This window comes from Alosa sapidissima, chromosome 9 (genome assembly GCF_018492685.1).
Source record: "Alosa sapidissima isolate fAloSap1 chromosome 9, fAloSap1.pri, whole genome shotgun sequence".
In the NCBI taxonomy this organism is placed as follows: domain Eukaryota; kingdom Metazoa; phylum Chordata; class Actinopteri; order Clupeiformes; family Clupeidae; genus Alosa; species Alosa sapidissima.
In genome coordinates, this window is record NC_055965.1 from 11,042,915 (window position 1) to 11,063,580 (window position 20,666).

Sequence of the window (20,666 nt, forward strand, 5' to 3'; positions counted from 1 at the left end):
TATGTCATCATATGGCCAACTATAAAGATGTAATCTGCCTGTTCTCAGGGATGGGTAGTATTTCTGAAACATGTAATATGTATTTCAAATACAAAATAGTATTTTGTCATTTGTATTTTATTGGGTTGAAGGAAATGGCTCTGTATTTTGTATCAAAATACTTTATTGGTGTGTATTTTTGTATTTTAAAAATACTGCAAAATACTATATGTGAAAAACACTAAAAAAGTAGATACTACACACAGGTGTAATGAATAATTGGTAATTAGGCAACAATGGTTTATGTTTATCGCAATCAGCTAATTCAGTGACGGCTATTGCTGAAGCATCAGCTCTGGTCTGAAGTATAAGTAAGTATAAGTATAAGTATACTGTATATACTCTTTTGATCCCGTGAGGGAAATTTGGTCTCTGCATTTATCCCAATCCGTGAAACACACTCAGCACACAGTGAACACACAGTGAGGTGAAGCACATATTAATCCCGGCGCAGTGAGCTGCCTGCAACAACAGTGGCGCTCGGGGAGCAGTGAGGGGTTAGGTGCCTTGCTCAAGGGCACTTCAGCCATGCCTACTGGTCGGGGTTCAAACCGGCAACCCTCCGGTTACAAGTCCGAAGAGCTAACCAGTAGGCCACGGCTGCCCTGAAGCACTGGTGTGAAGTCGTACGCAAGTAAAGATGAGCAAGTTTACATGTGCAACTTCACATAAGGACACCGACAAAGGTAACAATGTCCTATTGTCGCATGCCAATCTTTAACAGAAAAAATGTCAGATATCTCAATGAACCACAATGACATCAAGAGATAGTAAGGTGTTGAGTGTGTTTGAATTCCCTTCCTTGTAGCATCCTTATCTGCATTCCACAGTGGGGAGAAGTTCACCTTGTTTAATTAAATAACAATTATATTTCCTTATTAGCTGCATACTTGAGGTTGGAGATATTAAGGCACGTCAAGTTTCTCACATACTGGAACTTCAAGATACATAGCCTTATGATTTTCTTATTCAGTTCTGCACTGGACTTGAATTACGAAATTCGGCACAGATACACAATTATGATTTTGGCCTATTGATTACGTTGCACATTATGGCAAGGGGCCATGCCGCTCGTTATACGTTTTCCAAAGTATTCTGTATGTAGCAATACAATAAAAATACATGAATACATTTAGATAAAAAAAACAATAATTTCATGAAATACAGCTTGTTCAGGAGTCTCGAAGCTCGAGTCCGACGAGTCAAGTCTGAAGTCTTTTGAGTGGAGTCGCAAGTCAAGTCTGAAGTCATTGTTTTTGCCACCTCATTGTTTTAGGCTAGTGAAAAATAGTTTTCGCAAGTGCAAGGATATGTGGATTCAATTCATCATGTTTGCTATGTCATTAGATCAAATAAATGTTCAAAAAACTCAAAAAGTCAAAGAAAAGCTTTATGGGATGAAATATCTGGTGTCTCGCAATGTTAATTTCTATGGAAATGCACCTAGTTTATCTTTTATTTCTTTGCATTGTGCAGGCTACATTCACAAATACACTGCAAGATTGGCAACCCAGTGTCTTCTATTCTGTGCTATAGCCTATGCGACTGTCCGTGCGGCACATAGCCTATTCAACATGACTCCTAACTTTGGTTGAAAGATTACAGAAGCTAGGTTTAGCTGTGACAATATCCTGGGTAATCCTAACAGCTAATGTTATTTTACACAGTAAAATCCAAATTTGAAAGCCTGGTCACCAGTTGCCAGTTTGTATGGCTAGTTTGCCTACTTAGACTCTGCATAATGAAAAAGCTTTGTATGTCCCCTTTCTTCTTCTTGGGTGGCATAGCTGATCTACAAACCACAAAAAGGGGCAAACATGTACATGCTGAAGGGCAAAGGGAATATCAAAATGTTTTACTTTGACCTTTTATGGGGTATGTATTGGCAGACAGCCCTGGTAACTTACCGTTGTCGTTGACACACCTGCTCGCTTGACTGCCAGTGCAAAGTAGCCTGTGCATTGGCACTCTCCATGCGTGTAGCGTGTGTGTCAGATAACCCTTCCCCTTCCCCCTCAGTTTTTCAGCCAATCAAATGACGTTTCTAGTACTGTCGTGCTGGCTGTCGGAATGATCAGCAGCACAAATAAGTTCCCTAAAATATTGGTGGGGACAATTTAGTCATCTTAAAATTTTGATTAGGACTAGTCCTTAGCGTCCCACCCTAAATCTACGCCCATGAGTCCAATGTGATCTCTGGGCCTTGATTAATGAGGGTATAGTGTTATCTTAGGGCCTCAAAGGGATTGGTCACTGGCAAATGCATAGGAATGAGTTTTAGTGTATAAAACCAAACACATGAGAGTGTTCAGGAGCTTGGCTTCTCTTCTCTGCCCTGCTCATCTACTCTCACACTCTTTGTCTCTGTCTTCCCTTACCCTTTTCTCTCACTCATTCAACCCAGGTTTGGTTTTGTGTTTACTTGACATCTGTAACATTTAAGCTACTGTGTATTGCATTGTTAAACTGTTCCCTGATCTACCATAAATATAACTCTTGGTGTGCCATGCCCTTGTGTTTAACATTTGGTTTATAACCTGTTTAGTGATATTGTAGGTTGGAGTCTGATTATGTGTGTTGTCTGCAATATTCACAAGTCTAATGCATCTATTACTGTCCCATTAAGTTCTGACACGGCTGAACTTTCCCGTCAGCTGTTTTCCATCGTTGGTAACATTTTGACGGTCTTTACAAAATGTTACCTGTTTGTTCTGTGTGCAAAAGAAACAAAAATAAATAAATCCTGCAAGTCTGAAATGCAAAAGTCCAACTTTTGCCTGAGGTACAAACTCGTTTTTCATCATCAAAACATTGAGTTTCAATTGAGAATCTAAAATAAAAAAATGAAAAGGAAGAAACAGACTTGTTATTTCATTATGTTTATGGATGTAATACAAACAAACAATTAAAAAAATATATTTTTAAAAAAGGAATAAAATACATATATGATTGATCCACACTGACAAAGCATTAGCTGTGACAACAGTTTTCTCGGTGTTGGTGAATTTAATTAAACTTGAGTGGCAGGTGTGTTTAAATTACTTTCCTTGTAGAATCCCTTTCTACATTCCACAGTGGGGAGAAGTTGACCTTGTCTAAATAACAATTCTACTTCCTCATTAGCAGCATACTTGAGGTAAAAGATATTTAGGCACGCCTTTAAGACATGAGAGTGTAGTTGTAAGATGAGATGAGAATGGAGGTCACTACTCTATCCCACCCATATTCTGTTTAGTTATTTACAAATGTACAAACTGTAACTATACTTGTACATAGTCATATCCTACTGCTCTTCATACTGTTATTACTGCTCTGTTTTTCCTAATCTTTATATGTTAAGTGAGTGCTGTATTTTGAGAGCAAGGATTAACCGGAGTCAAATTCCTTGTTTGTTTATGCAAACCTGGCCAATAAAGCTGAACACGTTACATTTATATAGCGCTTTTCTCAGTGGCTTGCACAAACATTTTGGGGGGCACGTGGAACACTTAATTATAAAAAAAAAAATTACACGCACATGTTGAATGAAATTTGACTTGTGCTGCAATTAGTAAATCAATATACAATTAAGACAATAAAGAGACCAAAATGTGTTCATTTATGTTGCCTAACAAAACCTATACAACAGAAAACGTTCGTCTTAACACATATATTTGCAATTGCAAACTCTACCGAAATTATTTGTAGCCTTGTGGTCGTCATTGACTTGGGCTACAGCGTAAAACTTTATCAGGTGACCAGTCGGCTAAAAATGCTTAGTTGTCTGATGCTGTATGAGACATTTTGCTGCACAACAAAATGATTACACATTGGGCTTAGAGGGCAAACTGTACGATTTTACTTGATCTGTAAGACAATAAAGAGACCAAACAATACGAGAGGGAGTTATAGTGGGCTACTGACTGTTGTCATTACATGAATGCAGATGGGCATTTTTCACAGGTAATGGGGGACTTCCCGTTTCTTCTGTCACAAATGAATGTGTTAATACATGTTGCCTAACAAAACATATACAACAGAAAACGTTCTTCTTAACACATAAATTTACAAAATCTACCGAAATTATTTGTATGTAGTCGTCACGTTATCTGTCAGTGATTTGGGCTACAGCGTAAAACTTTATCTAGCTTCATCTAACTAGTTTATCAGGTGACTAGTCGGCAAAAATGCTTGTTTGGGGCTGAATGAGACATTTTACTGCACAACAAAATTATTGCATGTGGGCTTAGAGGGCAAACTGTAAGATTTTGCTTGATCTGTATGTTACCTGGCTGATGGGGCACGGGAGAAGCAGCCTGTCAGCGACCATGCCTGCTATCTGAAGACGCTTACTGAACTGCTGCGCTGCGCATCTGGCGTGCCCTGCGCGTGACCGCGCGAGTTCACGTGACAAAGGAAGAGAGCTAGGCTGGTCGGGTGTGCGCAAGGAGGTGGCTCATTTCGGGGCATTGTTTCAGTCGTTTTTAATGGCTCAGGTTTTCAAAAGATCATTTCAAAACCGACCTCAGTAAAATCTTAATCTGCATTAAATAATATTAATCATAATAATAATAAAAAAAAAAGTTTCAAAAGGGCATTTTCGTTGATAAAGGGCAAACTTCCTAATGCTTTAGCACCACCTAGTGTCTATGTATGCACGCCTATGGCTTTTCTCAACACTCAAAGCACTTCACATGGAAAGGGGGACCTCACTAGCCACCACCAATGTGATACCAACGTGGCTTTTTTAGAATCAAGACCAACCAGTTGCATCAGACATATCTCCTCCCATTTCATGGTAATCTCACCTCAGCATTTGTGATGAACCAGTTGCCAATTTCTAGTGTTGCACATCAGACCCCTTCTATCACAGACTTAGGATTTTGAACAAGGTAAGTTTCAGTGACTGACACTCAAATGCCTGATCTATATATGTGTCAACTGTTGTCAACATACTCTAGGTTAGTTTTATAGTGTTGAAATAATTAATGACATTCATACATACAGTAAATGCGTTTGATATATGCTTTGATGCAATAATTTATAACCGTAACTGACCAATGATACTAATCCCTAATAATGTTCTCCTTAGCTGGTCTGCAGACATGTCGGTGATAATCAGGTATGTATATATTGGCCCTACTGTGCATTGTGCTCAGTGCAAAGTCTTAGATAGATAGAAAACAGAAAAAAAAGACCTTTGTAAATTATTTTTTGTTACTGTTATTAGGGGTCCAAGCAGTGGAACTTTTCAGAAAAGTAAAATATTATTGACATTTTGACAGTACACAAATACACATTCACACAAAAAAGACACACAAACTCACACTCCTGTACAGACACAAAAATATATAATGACACAAACACACACAAAACAATGGGTTTACAGAAAGCTGAGGGCGGCATGAGAGCTTGCAAAAAACAAAACAAAAAAATGTCAGGGCCCTCGGAAGTCTACCAATGAAGTGTGGAGCTACTTTGAGCCTTGTGAATGGTGTAAAACAGGGATTTATTTGAATGGCTAGCCCGATGCCCGAGGCACCCCCATTGAAAACCTGTTGGTAGCACCGGCTAACTAGCTCCAGATTTCAGAGTGCAGGGGACAAGCCGGGATGGGCTATGAGACAAAAGTTCACACTCTGTATCATGTTTCAACACACTTTAGGTCAATATCACACCAAACTTATCCTTTAATCATCTAGCATTTAGGACAACAGAAATTGGAGTATGCCTCGTGTACACGTCAAAAATGACGCACGTCTTCAACACGCACAACTGTGACGGAGGAGTATACCATTTGCTTTAGTCGGTGTTTCAGGACATTGGCGCAGTCTCCGCATCGTCTTGTATTAGTCAAGGAAAAAAAGGTTGTCTCGTCTCGCCTGACGAAATTAACACGAGCTTCTAATAGAAAATGAATTGAATATTAGCGGGTGTTGCTTCTCATGTGAAAACCCCTTAATTTGGAAACTTTAAATACAAAGGAAGAAAAATGAATTAATGTAAAAATAAGTAGCCTAACATAATATTACAGTTTTGTATTTTGAAAAGCTTTCTGTGTCAGCGTCATGAAATATGCACCTCTATGTAGACCTATTTTGTCAACACAGTCCTGCTATTATTATCAAGGCCATAATCATATGCTTTGAGGGGATCATGTTCCTCATGAATATTGGACATATAGGGTCGCAATGATAATCTTTGGACGTATGTCAAGTTTTGTCAAAGTTTTGTCATGGTTCTTGTCAGACAGTGCTGTCCCTGTCCATTGGCAGCTAAAATGTTCTGTCCTGTGTCATAGTAGCATGGATGGGTACACTTTATCTAATAAACCATTAATAAAATTCAAACTTCCACAACTTTTCTTTCAGACATGACCTCAGTCCCTCTGAGATAAATTTCATTAAGGAAAGCCAAACAAAAATACAGGATGCACTGAAAATACATGACATTCACTGTCCTGAGGTGAGCTAACCTGCATGTTTGCATTCATCACTATTCATAGATTAATCAGGAGGGTCTTTAAGTCTTGATAATATTGTGGGCGATTCAAAGTTGATAAAAGTGAAACAGCATTTCTACGGTCATAAATATATATTTCAGACCAATCATGATAATATGATTACAAAGGAATCATTCAAATATATTTTTCAATTGAAATCTGCTCCGACACTATGTGTTCCTTCCCAGAACAATGTTCCTCGTGTGGCACTGTTGGGTTCTGGGGGTGGCCAAAGGGCCCACATCGGCTTCCTTGGTGTTATACGGCAGTTGGGAAAAGAAGATCTCCTAGACTGCATGCTCTATGTGGCCGGAGTCTCTGGATCCACGTGGTCAGTATCTGTTTATGGTATTTGACAAATGCTTTTGTTGAAAAACATTACATGGAAAATAAGTGAAGCACTATGTATAATAGCAAAATAAGTGAAGCACTATGTATAATAGCAAAATAATCATGACAACATCAAACTATCAGATTAAAGAGCTGAATATCTTTGTCCCTCAAAAGTACACATTCAGAAGCTTATTTTCATAATAACTTCACACCTTTTCTCTCATGTCGGGAATTGGGATCTAGCTGGCCCCTGTTCCCTCTCCAAACACTATTCACCTGCTGCTGGCTGCTGATGTGAATGACACATTAAGAAGCTTGTCTGCATTTTTATGAAGAATTATTCCAACCCCAAGAACACAGGATTGTTTCAGTACCCTTATGAAGTCATAAAGGACAGCAGTTTGAGGCAGAATACTGAAGCTGCCAATGGTCGACCATAGACCCAAAGCAGTAATTCTCCGGCAATGCCATGAGGCTCATTTGATTTCATTCAGCACTGTGCAGATCTGGCTGAACATGATGTATACTGGACTTTTGCAAGTCCTGCATGCATCAGCCAGGTCTTCGCAGTGATGCACCAAGTTGAATAGACCTACTGTATTGATTCCTTGTGGTTCAATTAGCACCTTGTGTCAAATGAAGATTAATCAGCAGATCAAAGACAACATGCATCACCACAATCTTCAATAACATTGCAACACAGAGCTGACTTTGACCTGAAATTGCAAATTTGCCTTTTTGCTCATGTCCACTGTCTGCTCTATGTGAATACGTATCTATTGGTTACAGGTGCATGTCCTCATTGTATCAAGACCCACAGTGGACACAGAATGCAGAGGAGGCTGCAAATAAAGCACTTTTGAGCATGTCTGAGGGGAAGGGGGTCACATTCCATGATGGCGTCAAGTGGATGAGGCAGAGATATGCGGAAGGAGATTTTTCCCTCTCTGATGTGTGGGGGGTGGTGACTTGCTGGATAAAGGGTGTATCTGTGAGTAGACGTACTATGACCACATACATTCAGTAAAAAATACACTTAGAGCATCTGAGCATAAAGGAATAGTTGCTGCAATTTGGTAATTGATCACAATTACGTTTCACTGCTGTATTTTGTGTTGCTCTGTTTTTATAAATATGTTTACACGTATGAATACATTTATACATTTACGTAACTAATTCAAGCAGATGTTTCTTTTTCTGTAATATTAATTTCAATGCAATGAGTGTTTTGGGGACAGTTGTTACAACCGACCCTAGGCAACCATTCGTCATATTAGACCTAATCAAATAATCATAGTTAAAAACCAACAGAGAAGAAGCAACTGAAAATTATACCACCATTTGTACTTAACTTAATCAAAATCTTCTGAAAAGCTACAAGTTCTAGTGTGATATCATTGCACATTTTGTCTGTGAGTTTCAGCACAGTAGCCTATATTTAACCCTGAGACAAAATGTACAATTGTCTCCCACCTCCTGTATACCATAAACACTAATGTAAGGCTTAGCAACAGTTGACTCAAAACGGAAAACAAAGAATACATTTAAATGTATCCAATGCAGTTTTATTTTTTATTTTTTTTTGCTGCTAATTGGCTCCCCCTAGCTGCAGAGTATTCGTATTTTACATAAGTCTCATAAATAAATCTTCTCGAGACAAACCAGTACAGATAATCTCTGAAGAGCCATGTTGACTGACAAGGTAATATTACGATTTAATACAAAAATCAAATCAGTTGCACAATTGCCGTAGAGCAATTGTTGATTCTCCGGGTCAGAGGAGAGTGTTGCAAGGCTGGTTACCAGTAAATGGGCCGGATATGACTGGGATTAGGCCATTGTCCCTATTACAACTTTGTTTTCCATCAAAATGACTTTGAAGCTGGTACAGTATAAGGTATACAATTTGCATAAGATGCCAATAATTTAATATTTATGTTTATACTTTGATGCAAAAGACATATATTTACACATATATTTAGGTACATTATGATGCCATTGATAATGGAACGCTGATATTTGTGCGATATTGTTACATTTGATATGTCACAAATATAAAATATGAAGAGATAATGGTATTTATTTTCCCCTGTTAGCTGGAGTGTCAACCTCTACACAAAGATGGAGATGTAGCCAGTCCATACCCACTCTACAGTGCCATTGAAAAGCAAATCTTTCACAAGAACCAGCAAAAAGGTGCAATAGTGTAAAGTACACACATAATATATCTGACAGAAAATGGCAGAATTGTGTTTGAATCCCCATGTAAGCGCAATTGTGTCACTGCTAAATATAATACAATCAGTAAATTGCTAGTCATCAGTATGAAACAAATCACACAAAGTTAATTAACTTTTAGACTGCTAATAGCTGTCAATGATTAATTAATGCCTTGACAGTTTCCTAAACTTCAAAGCTCTTCTCCTCGAACAGAAATGTGGTTTGAGTTCAGCCCCCATGAGGTTGGCTTCCTAGAGCCTGGAGCTTATGTGAATACATCACTGCTGAAGAAGGACTTTGTGGGAGGGAAAATGATTCCTCAGCCTGTGCAAAGGAAGCCAATGGACATGGTTCAACTGCAAGGTTATCTTTTGCTGTAACACCCCAATGCAGGATAATAGATGCAATGAACGCTACTGTTGTTCTAAATTACAGCACCGCCCACAGATATCACACTCAAGGCAGAGATGATTAAAATATGCTATTAATTCACCAGTTGGTGAAAGACCTTAGAAATAATTCCTTCATTAAGAAATATTTATTTTTCAGAAAATGAAACATGGCACAAATATTGGCACACCTAGAAAAACAGTTATTGCAACTGGAAGCATGTTTTATTATTTATATTTCACTTGATTAAGATGAGAATGTCTATGAACTGTCATGCTGTAATCCATAACTTAATGTTCCATTGAGGTATGATAATCGAGAGCCTAAATCGAACCCTTTTCAGGGCCTCTCAATCATAGCCTATAGCATGGGTTATGTTATTTGCCACTGATATCTGAATGTGGCCACTCAGTCAAATAACACAGATTATGTTATTACAATTATCCTAATTGTGGAGGGTATCGTTAATAGTGGGTTGTTGTTCTAGGTATTTTCAAATGTTAACAAATCAATGGTATTAACATCTATCCATAATTAACCATGAACAACAATTAGAACCACAGAAAAATGAGATTAACTTGGCCAAAAAACATTTCTTTCATCTTCTTTAGTTGTAAACTGGTAGATGCATGTGCAATATCTGGCTAATGATCGTTTGCTTCAGAAGATTGTGTGTGATTGTGTGTGTGCAGTGGCGTGCACAGACATTTTGGGGGGCAGGTGCTCAGGGGGGGGGGGGGGGCACTTTTTAGTGCTCGTGGAACACTTAATTATAAAAAAAAAATTACACACACATATTGAATGAAATTTGACTTGTGCTGCAATTAGTAAAGCAATATACAATTAAGACAATAAAGAGACCAAAATGTGTTCATTTATGTTGCCTAACAAAACCTATACAACAGAAAACGTTCGTCTTAACACATAGGTTTGCAATTGCAAACTCTACCGAAATTATTTGTAGCCTATGTGGTCGTCCTCACGTTATCTGTCATTGACTTGGGCTACAGCGTAAAACTTTATCAGGTGACCAGTCGGCTAAAAATGCTTAGTTGTCTGATGCTGTATGAGACATTTTACTGCACGACAACTGTACGATTTTACTTGATCTGTAAGACAATAAAGAGACCAAACAATACGAGAGGGAGTTATAGTGGGCTACTGACTGTAAGACAATAAAGAGACCAAACAATACGAGAGGGAGTTATAGTGGGCTACTGACTGTCATTACATGAATGCAGATGGGCATTTTTCACAGGTAATGGGGGACTTCCCGTTTCTTCTGTCACAAATGAATGTGTTAATACATGTTGCCTAACAAAACATATACAACAGAAAACGTTCTTCTTAACACATAAATTTGCAAAATCTACCAAAATTATTTGTATGTAGTCGTCACGTTATCTGTCATTGATTTGGGCTACAGCGTAAAACTTTATCTAGCTTCATCTAACTAGTTTATCAGGTGACTAGTCGGCAAAAATGCTTGTTTGGGGCTGAATGAGCCATTTTACTGCACAACAAAATTATTGCATGTGGGCTTAGAGGGCAAACTGTAAGATTTTGCTTGATCTGTATGTTACCTGGCTGATGGGGCACGGGAGAAGCAGCCTGTCAGCGACCATGCCTGCTATCTGAAGACGCTTACTGAACTGCTGCGCTGCGCATCTGGCGTGCCCTGCGCGTGACCGCGCGAGTTCACGTGACAAAGGAAGAGAGCTAGGCTGGTCGGGTGTGCGCAAGGAGGTGGCTCATTTCGGGGCATTGTTTCAGTCGTTTTTAATGGCTCAGGTTTTCAAAAGATCATTTCAAAACCGACCTCAGTAAAATCTTAATAATATTAATTAAAAAAAAATAAAAAAAAAATAAAAAGTTTCAAAAGGGCATTTTCGTTGATAAAGGGCAAACTTCCTAGTGCTTTAGCACCACCTAGTGTCTATGTATGCACGTCTGTGTGTGTGTGTGTGTGTGTGTGTGTGTGTGTGTGTGTTCTGATAGTAATGTATGATGAACAGACATTCTTTAATAATAAGTCTTATTCTCCAGGATAAGCATGCCTTAAATGCACCAATATCTAATGACAACCCTGATCTTGGCAGGAATCTGTGGATCTGCTTTGGCAGATGTTGGCCAAATCAAAAAATATTTGAAAGACGCTTTCTGGGACTGGATCAGATCAATTAGTCCTGGTATGTTACATCACCGGTTTTGTTCAACACACCACACTCTACCAAACTTCATCTTTTTAAGTTGAACTTTTTCATCTGATGTTTTCTGCCATCTAAGGTTAATGAATTCTTAGTAGGGCCTGCATGAATATAATGAATAATCCCAAGTGTGTGTGTGTGTGTGTATGTGTGGGTGGGTGGGTGTTCCTACCAATTTTTCATAGAATTATTATATTAATTAATAATTTTAATTTTGTATATAGTTTATCTTACAGAGATGAAACGTGAAACAAATCCAGGTAAGTGTCTTTGATGTGTAAGGGTTTCGCTACTTTTACGTCTGCCAGACAATATTACGTAGCCTAACATCTTTCCATACATTTTTTTTAATACAATTGTTGGTCAGAAGAAATGTAAATAATAAATGTTTTTTTTTAAAGGACAAATTCTCTATATACTGGCTGATTTGAAGAAGAACTATGCAAACCCAGAGTGCAGCCTCTCTGAGTTGGAAAGGCTGAAATGTCTCCTTGGAAGTAGAGTGTTTTATGTCTCCTTGGAAGTAGAGTGTTTTATGCAAGTTAAAAAAAATACCGAAATCATATTAATACCATATGAATTGCACCCATGTATAGCTGAAGAAATTTTGCAAAATCAGTGTATAAACATTGCCTAATAGTTGGGAAATTACGGTAGTTCTCAAAACAAATGATACCTTCTTGTTTACTAAATGAGCTGAAGCACACCTAATCTGTGATTAAAATGACAGGGTGATCAGAGGGGTATTTCACAAAGGCAGAATTAAGACATCCAAGATTGTGATAAGAAGTGATAAAGCGAGGTTTGATTTCTGTAAAACAGCAGGAGTAGGTGTGGTAGACCAACTGAATTCAAATTTACGTATGAACCCACGTGTGAGTGCTTCCTTGTCTCGGCACGCACCGTCATTAAGGCTTGCCACTGCCTTAATATTATAGTTGAAAATACCTTCGAAAACTTGCCCCTCCACTTCCAATCAACTACAGAAGGCTATTCATCAAACGTCTATCAACCAAAGAAGCAAACGAGTACCTAGGCCTATGTTAATAATTATAAGGCTACCACAATTTAAATAATAACCATATGGTAGTGGGCAGACAATCTGTTTTGTTTTGCGAGCAAAAAATATTTAGCAAATATAGTATATAAATGGAATAAAGCTCCTTAAAAATTAGCAGGGAGGTCTGATTTGAATGACAGCTAGCTGAGCCAATATAACAACATAATTAACATTAGAATTAACTTAGCTTGGCTGTTAGCCTGGTCTGGACCAGGCTAGGTGTAGATCCCCATGGTAACTTATGTGCCATCTCTTTTGTGAAACCAAGTCAAGGCTAAATTCATCCAGGATAACCAAACAATCCCAGCTTAACCGCTTATTTACGTTTTGTGAAATACCCCTCAGGTTTGATATTCTTATTTTTATTTAGGTTTTGTAGTCATGTGTGATGGACTTATGGACATTTGTTTCACTGCCATCTAGAGAGCTGGGCAGATTTCAGCCCCACACTCAAGCGTGTAGAGCATCAGAGCTGGAGAGGCATGACTGACCAAGTGAAAGAGGAACATGTGGAAAGAATCCGTGATGAATTGGTAGCCTCAGTAGACAAATGGGGCCATGGTCAAATACTTACAGGCATACCTGGTGGTGATGGTAAGAGCTTTCATTTAAGTATTCTGTAACTAAGTAGGCAAGTGAATCCAAAATGGAGTTGTACATTGGCCAATACCATCATCCGTTTGATTGATGCAAAGATTCTCGGTTTTTATTGTCCACACATAGCTGGGTATTTTTCAAAACGGAAGGTTTTCGTACACTCAGAAACAGCCGTTGAAAGCTGTCAAGAACACGTCAATCAGAGAGGGTTAAAGCGGAGGCCAAGTCAAACTCAACATCAACATGAACAAAGGTTAAAAAAACAGCGACCATTGAATGATTACTAGATAGATAGATAGATAGATAGATAGATAGATAGATACTTTATTGATCCCCAAGGGGAAATTCATATATTCGACTATTAGGCTGAGGTTGTACATCTCTTTCATCATCTACAATAATAGCTTGACATAAGCCAATAGAGGTGGCACGGTTCATGAAAAAAAACTCTGAACCGTTCAGTTCGCTTGTCACGGTTCAGAGCATGTGTGCATCATACGGTTTTGACGGTTCATGGCATGCATATAGCCTCATGCCCATATGTGACCCCAGACAGATTTTTCCCGTTTCGCGTGAAAGCGGAGGCGTGGGCAGCTGCGGCTATCACGTCTAGAAAGGCTAAGTGGGAGCAGCCCGGAGTTGAAGGATGCACCAGCGTCACATAAGTCTGGTGTGTGCGAACATTTTGGATTTAGAAAACGGTAGATAGAACTGCAACTGTGTGCAAGCATTGTCCAACATGCATCACGTTCAGCTAAGTCGAATGAGCCTAATGTATGTAGTAGTTAATTTTTTTATGTAGGCTATGTGAAAAGCACCACTGCACCCTAGCAGACTCTTACCTCATACTTTGTGGAGTGACACTGAACCTGAACACTAAACTGTCCTTAACAACATCAATATTTAGAGAAGCATGACAGAGGATGACGTTTGTCATCTATGATTTTCAGAAGATTCATGAAAATTCACTCTTAACCTTTAAACACTGTTCGTTGCTATCCCCCTTAATTTACTGTTCGCGGTCACATTTGACCGAACAGTTTTAACTGCTCTTAAATACCAATACCATGACAAAAAGTATTATTTAATAGAACATTATTGTAAACAGACCCTTATTAGAACATTAACATCTACATCACGTGTGTTTGTGTGTGTGGGTGTGTGTGTTTCTTTATGTGCGTGAATGTGTGCGAACACTGGTGGTTCACATGCACAGTGGCAACATGACAACATGAACTGACAACATGAACTGTGTGTGTGTGTGTGTGTGAGAGAGAGAGAGAAAGAGAGAGAGAGAGAGAGAGAGAGAGAGTGTGTGTGTGTGTGTGTGTGTGTGTCTGTTTGTGTGTGTGGGTGTGAGTGTTTCCATGTGTGAAAAATGCATGTGTGTGCAAACATTGGTGGTTTTCCTGCACATGTGGCAACATGACAGCATGAAATGTGTGTGTGTGTGTGTATACATGTGGGTGTACAGTGTGTGTCTGTTTGTGTGTGTGTGTGTGGGGGGGGTGTTTCTGTGTGTGCATGCATGCCTGTGTGTGCGAACATTGGTGGTTCACATGCACAAGTGGCAACATGACAACATGAACTGTGTGTGTGTGTGTGTGTGTGTTATGTGTGTGTGTGAGTGGGTGTACATGTGTGTGTGTCTGTTTATGGGTGTGTGGGTGGGTGTGTTTCTGTTCACCCCTATTCACGTATGTGCGTGAATGCCTGTGCGGACATTGGTGGTTCACACGTACAAGTGGCAACATGACAACATGAACTGACAACATGTACTGAGTGTGTATGTGTGTGTGTGTCTGTGAGTGGGTGTACATGTGTGTGTACTGTATGTGTGTCTGTTTGTGTGTGTGTGTGGGTGTGTGTGCTTCTGTGTGTGCATGCATGCATGTGTGTGGGAACATTGGTGGTAAGTTGTAGGAGTGTGTGTAAGGAGATATATTTTATCTCCTGGATGAAATGTATACTCTTTCCCATTAATTTCCTATGGCGGTCATTTTTGACCGTAAACAAAAAAAGTGTTTCTACGTTGAATAAATCACTCAAAATTCAAAGAAAGTAGTCAAAATAAATTCTATGTGTTCAAAAGCCTTTTGTGAAAGATATCATAAGATCTTGAGGCAATCTGATGAAAAATGCCATATTTATGGTACAGGGAATGAGTAAATCGGTCATTTTTGACCGGAACAGTGTTAGAAGGTTAAAACAAACTTGCATTGTTTTTAACACATCTCTGTGTCCAGATAGGGGCAACACATTTGTTTTAAGTTTTGAGTTACATTTGTTGAGTGTGGTAGGCTATAGCAGAATTCATGCAGGCCTACTGAGAACTTCCTTGCCTGTGTGCTGACCCACACAAATTTGTGTGTGGCAACAGTTTGCACAAACAGTATTTGTGGGGCAGTATTAACACATAGTATGACTCCATTGCATGCAGTCTTCACATGTGAGATAGTGTCAGACTCTAATCCTTTAAACATCTTTTCAAAGTCCTTCAGTGTATGGGGGCATTAGTGTCATGGCTTGTTGGAACAATGGTTTGTTTTAGAGTACAGTGTACAAAGAATGCATGTTTGCCTACAGCACCTAGACAACATCATTTTGAAATAATTATGAAGTCTGAAATTGAAGGCTACTGTTTATATTGACACAAATGTCATTTATTTTCAGAGTTGTGGGTCCTAAGCCATGTACTGCCATTGTTCTTTCACTGGGAATTTGGGACTGTGGCTAATTTCCTCTACAAATGTCAAGGTGATACTGCTTTTCTTGAAAAAAGGCCAAAGAAAATACTGTTGTCTTCATGAAATGAATGTTTTAACTTCTGTGGTGAATGTTGCTACAGATGCTGCCATACCTAAGGACATGATTCAAGAGGAACAGATGCATCTGATAGATGCAGGACTCTATCTAAACTCACCATATCCATCAGCTCTGAGAGAAGGCAGATGCATAGATCTCATCATATCCTTTGACTTCAGTGCTGGAGACCCCTTTCTGGTGAAAGCACCCAGCCATGCCATTTTAATTTAAGTAAATAGATGTTAAAGAAAAAGTTTGATCTAACAACAACTTTGGGTCTAATAATGAGTGTAAACCGTCATTGGGGATGTTGACAATGTTAATCGGAGTAGTTTTGAATAAGACCAGAATATGCAACAGAATAGCACATAACCATACTCTTGGAGGCAAATTCGCTACATCAAACTAAATCGCTACTTCAAGCTATTGACAAAGCTCAGAATATCTTCACACCTCTGTGATACTGAGGAGAGAGTCCCTGCAGATAAAACAGTATTTTTAACTTTGAAAGTGTGCAGAAAGGATATACGGTTTTGCACCTATACGTCATAATGTCACATCACTGTTTGTTTACAACTGGAGTGGTAAGCAGAATGGTAGGTAAGGCAGAGTGGCAGGCTATACAACAGTCGGGTTGTATAGGCTACACATAGTTCCAATAGTTAAAAATAGCTTCAAAATTGAAATTTATCAAATATTGACCGAGAAATGCCGACCATTTGGTTTTTACAATAGGAAGCAAAAAGGTGACGGAAGATCGTTTTCCATTAGAACCTCATGGCTGTGGAGGATGGTGATGGGTTGCAGTGAAGTGTTTTATTCTCAAGAAAGCATGGTGTAGCCTGTTTACAGAAACATAGGCTAAATACATATCATGCAACTATATCAAGGAAAAAAGTGCAACATTTAAGTATGACAAGAATATATTTTACTGGAACAGTTTGTTCTAATTTGTCTCTTGAATTCGTGCTCATCAATCACATCATTCCTATCTTCTGTCCCTCTGTTTCAAGTTAACATGAGTGTCATTTGATTTTATAATCACAACAAATGATAAGAAACAGAATAGCCTAAACGTCCTGTGCAGGTCAGTAGATCACACTTCAGTCCTGCAGATGGTGGTAATGCATTTGCAAACTGCCAAAAGACCTTTTCTTTTTCTGTAAGCTTTTTCTTTTTGGCAGTTTGCAAACAAAGTGCATTACCACCATCTGCTGGACTGAAGTGTGATGGTAAGTGTACCCTGTGGCCTCGTCCTGGCCGCCGAGTGACTAAGTCCGATAGGTTCAACACGTCCCTTGCCTATCAGGTGGCGGGAAACAAAATGTTAAAGGAGAATTCCGGTGTGATATTGACCTAACGTGTATTGAAACATGATACCGAGTGTGAATGTATGTCTCATAGCCCATCTCGGCTTATCCCCTGCACTCCAAAATCTGGCGCTAGTTAGCCGATGCTACCAACAGCTTTTTCAATAGTGGTGCTTCGGCATCGGGCTAGCCATGCAAATAAATCACTGTTTTACACCCATTTACGAGGCTCAGTGTATCTCCACACTTCATTGGTAGACTTCCGAGGGCCCTGACATTTAAAACGAGACATTGAGAACTTTGAAAAAGCACTAGTAGTTTACTTACAAGATGATTTATACAGACAGTATCTTCACGAAGTTTAGCGTTTGCAGCCATCTTGAATTTAGTCACGATAACAAACAGGTATGATAAGGGATCAGATTCCAAAAATAATTCAGTGGAAATGCATGGATTCCAGTTTCTTCCAGTAGCAGCAACTGGAATCCATGCATTTCCACTGAATTATTATCAACTTGTACAACTTGAGTTTCTTCTCACAAGATGGCAGCGACAGGAATAATAGTAATGTAATGCAGTGACAACAGTCCTTTACCCTTTCTTTACACTTACAAAGTAAAACAAAAAATACTCTGTTTTACCTTCTACAGGGACCCTCTCCACAGTATCACAGAAGTATAACGATATTCTGAGCCTGCTCAGTGTCTTAAAGTAAAAAAAAAGATAAAACAAAACTATTGTACTACTACTCTATTAATGCTCACTGTTTACAGTCATTATCATCTAAAAATAGATCCTAAGTTGTTGGTAGACTAAACGTTTCCTTTGATCACAATTGTTTGATTATGAGGGGAAATGTGAATTAGATTGATTAGATGAGAATCATCGATTAGATGACACTTTCCTGCATGTTGGGAATCTGTGAGGAATAATAGCACTTGGAAAAGAAACCCCTCAAAAATACTACATAAGTATATTAGATTTGCCTTGTAATTGCCTTGTACATTAATACCATATACAAGGCAATTACAACCAAGACTTATTGTAATTATTTTTTTAAGTAAATCAATCATTGTGTTGTCCCATACTCAGACACTGAGGGTAGCCAGTAAGTATGCAGTCAAGAACGGACATCCCTTCCCTAAAGTGGACTTTACAAAGTTGGACTCTGAATGCCCAAAGTCCTACTATGTGTTTGAGGAAATGGACAAACCAACTGTAATTCACATTCCCCTCTTTAACATAGACAACTGCAAGGGTGAGTTACTGTGTTCTTTACTAAAGCATACACTTCAGAGCATACACTTCACACTAATCCCAATCACACACCAAAAGGCATGTGGGAGACTTCAAGGTCAAATGGAAGAAGGTTCTATCGTCTGATGAGACCAAATTGAGCTTTTAGGCGATCAGACTAGAGGCTATGTTTGGCAGACACCAAATACTGCACATCACCACAAACACGCCATTCCTAAATATGATGGTGGCAACATCATGCTGTGGAGATGCTTTTCTGCAGCAGGCTTTTGAAGGCTTGGAAAGGTAAAGGATAAAAAATTAGAGACTTGTATGGAAAAGGCAGATTATATGGAAATTCTGGAGGACAATCAGATTCTGAGTTTGGGCAGACTTGCATGTAGGCACACTTCAAACCACAAGTGTTATTCATCTTAAAAATGCCTAATTGAGACCAATCCACACAGCTGTGATTGTGGCCAAAGGTGCAGTTACTGTACTGACTTGGAAGGGGGTAAAGAGCTTATGTTTTGTAAATTATTGTCAAGAAAAGTTGAGTGCTTTTGCACACCTCCTTGGGACGGGTGTGTCGGAGAAGGCCCACAGGGTCACCAATATCAAAGGAAGTAGAAAGCCCCTGCACACTGTTGCAAATGAAGACAGTGTACCCCACTAGGCTAACTAGTGTAACCCACTTCCAATGAGCTAAGCTAAGCTAGGTTAATGGAGGCAGACTGGGTTATTGCTCACACAGAGAAGATAATGGTATGTGGCCTTTCATCTCTCTGGTGGTAGATGGAGATAACCTAATTTCCCAAAAAGTTCCTTTCAGGCTGATTTGTGGCTCGCTGTGGCCAAGAACCACCCTTTATTAAAGCTTACTTAACATGGCTTCACACTCTCTCTTCAATCTACAGATGAAGCAGCAATCGAAAAGGAAAGGAAGGAATACACAACCTTCCAGTCAACCTACCGAGACAAAACAAAGATCAATCACTTGGCAGATTTGGCAGCGGAAAATGTGACAATGAACAAAGGAAACATCCTGAGTAAGATAAAAAAGGCTGTGAACCGAAGGAAGCAACAGGAATTGTCAAATCCGGTTTTGCACCGTAAAGAATTCAACATATGGACCATGGTCACAGATTTTTGTTCCTCGTTTTTGGCAATTTTTACATGGCTATTTAACAGCGTTAAGGGGAATAAACACGCCAAAACAACATAATTTGTATCCTAACTAGTGCAGGGGAAGAGGTTTGTGTACTTTTGCCTTATTTCCTTGCTAAGTAGCCAGTCGGGTTTATATAGGCCTGTTTCCTAGGGTTATGTGATCAGGGTTTGCTAAAAATTTTGCTCCTCAAAATTGGGAAATTTTTTCGCAATTCTATTTTTTTCCCCTTGCAATTGCGATTTTTTTTCTCTCGCAATTCTGACTTGTTTCCTCTAGTAATGTGAAGGTGCAGGAAGTTCAGCTCTAGGGTAAGGGGGCGTTTCCTAAACATACCCAGCTTACATTTGCCATTGTCCTCCGAAGTTCGCCTACAAAAAAGAATCAAAACGGCCATCTTTGCCCATATAAGGAGATCCGGTTGTTAATTGAAGCTAACTAACTATGGCAAGTTGCATTGCAAGTTAGCTCAGGGGTAGCAATAATCTAAGTGTGCCGCCTTCACGTACCGGAGATCACAGTATCCACTCGAAGGCAGAAGACAAAAGTGTATTCAGGAAAATGTCTGCATTTCAGACCTTTTCATCCCCGCGAGATTTTAACAGGTGTGATAATTCAAAATCCCCATGTTATTTTCCCATAAGAAAAATCGCCAGATACCGGATGTCAAAGATGGCTGCTTTTTTGTAGGCGAACTTCAGAGGTCTATTACACCTGGACTTAGGTGTAATGACAAGTGTACTTACTAGCCTCGTTCTGGCCGCCAGGTGAATAAGGCAAATTTGCTCTGTGCATAGGTATCGACGAACTTCCACTTTTT

At 39.2% G+C, this 20,666-nt stretch overlaps 1 protein-coding gene and 1 long non-coding RNA gene across 2 annotated transcripts; one reads left to right on the forward strand and one right to left on the reverse strand.

Annotated features, from left to right (window-relative positions):
• The first annotated feature begins 5,115 nt into the window (after window positions 1–5,115).
• LOC121719148 (cytosolic phospholipase A2 zeta-like) lies at window positions 5,116–19,968 on the forward strand. Its single transcript, XM_042104570.1, has 14 exons — window positions 5,116–5,140; window positions 6,390–6,483; window positions 6,709–6,851; window positions 7,643–7,844; window positions 8,950–9,049; window positions 9,287–9,436; window positions 11,563–11,652; window positions 11,895–11,930; window positions 12,072–12,167; window positions 13,154–13,324; window positions 16,001–16,084; window positions 16,176–16,330; window positions 18,535–18,700; window positions 19,596–19,968. Exons 1-14 carry the CDS (start codon window positions 5,124–5,126, stop codon window positions 19,901–19,903), a joined length of 1,812 nt encoding a protein of 603 aa, XP_041960504.1. The 5' UTR covers window positions 5,116–5,123; the 3' UTR covers window positions 19,904–19,968.
• On the reverse strand, window positions 6,641–7,189 carry LOC121719233. The gene is made up of 2 exons (XR_006034202.1): window positions 7,066–7,189; window positions 6,641–6,859 (listed from the first exon to the last, which is right to left on the reverse strand). It is a non-coding gene; the product is annotated as an uncharacterized LOC121719233 (long non-coding RNA).
• Window positions 19,969–20,666: the final 698 nt, after the last annotated feature.

What these genes read in the sequence shown, in the direction of transcription:
- LOC121719148 (XM_042104570.1), top strand. An exon ending in GCTGGATAAAGGGTGTATCT is followed by an intron (nt 7,845 to 8,949) that starts GTGAGTAGACGT and finishes TTCCCCTGTTAG; the next exon opens with CTGGAGTGTCAACCTCTACA. An exon ending in AGGCATACCTGGTGGTGATG is followed by an intron (nt 13,325 to 16,000) that starts GTAAGAGCTTTC and finishes ATTTATTTTCAG; the next exon opens with AGTTGTGGGTCCTAAGCCAT.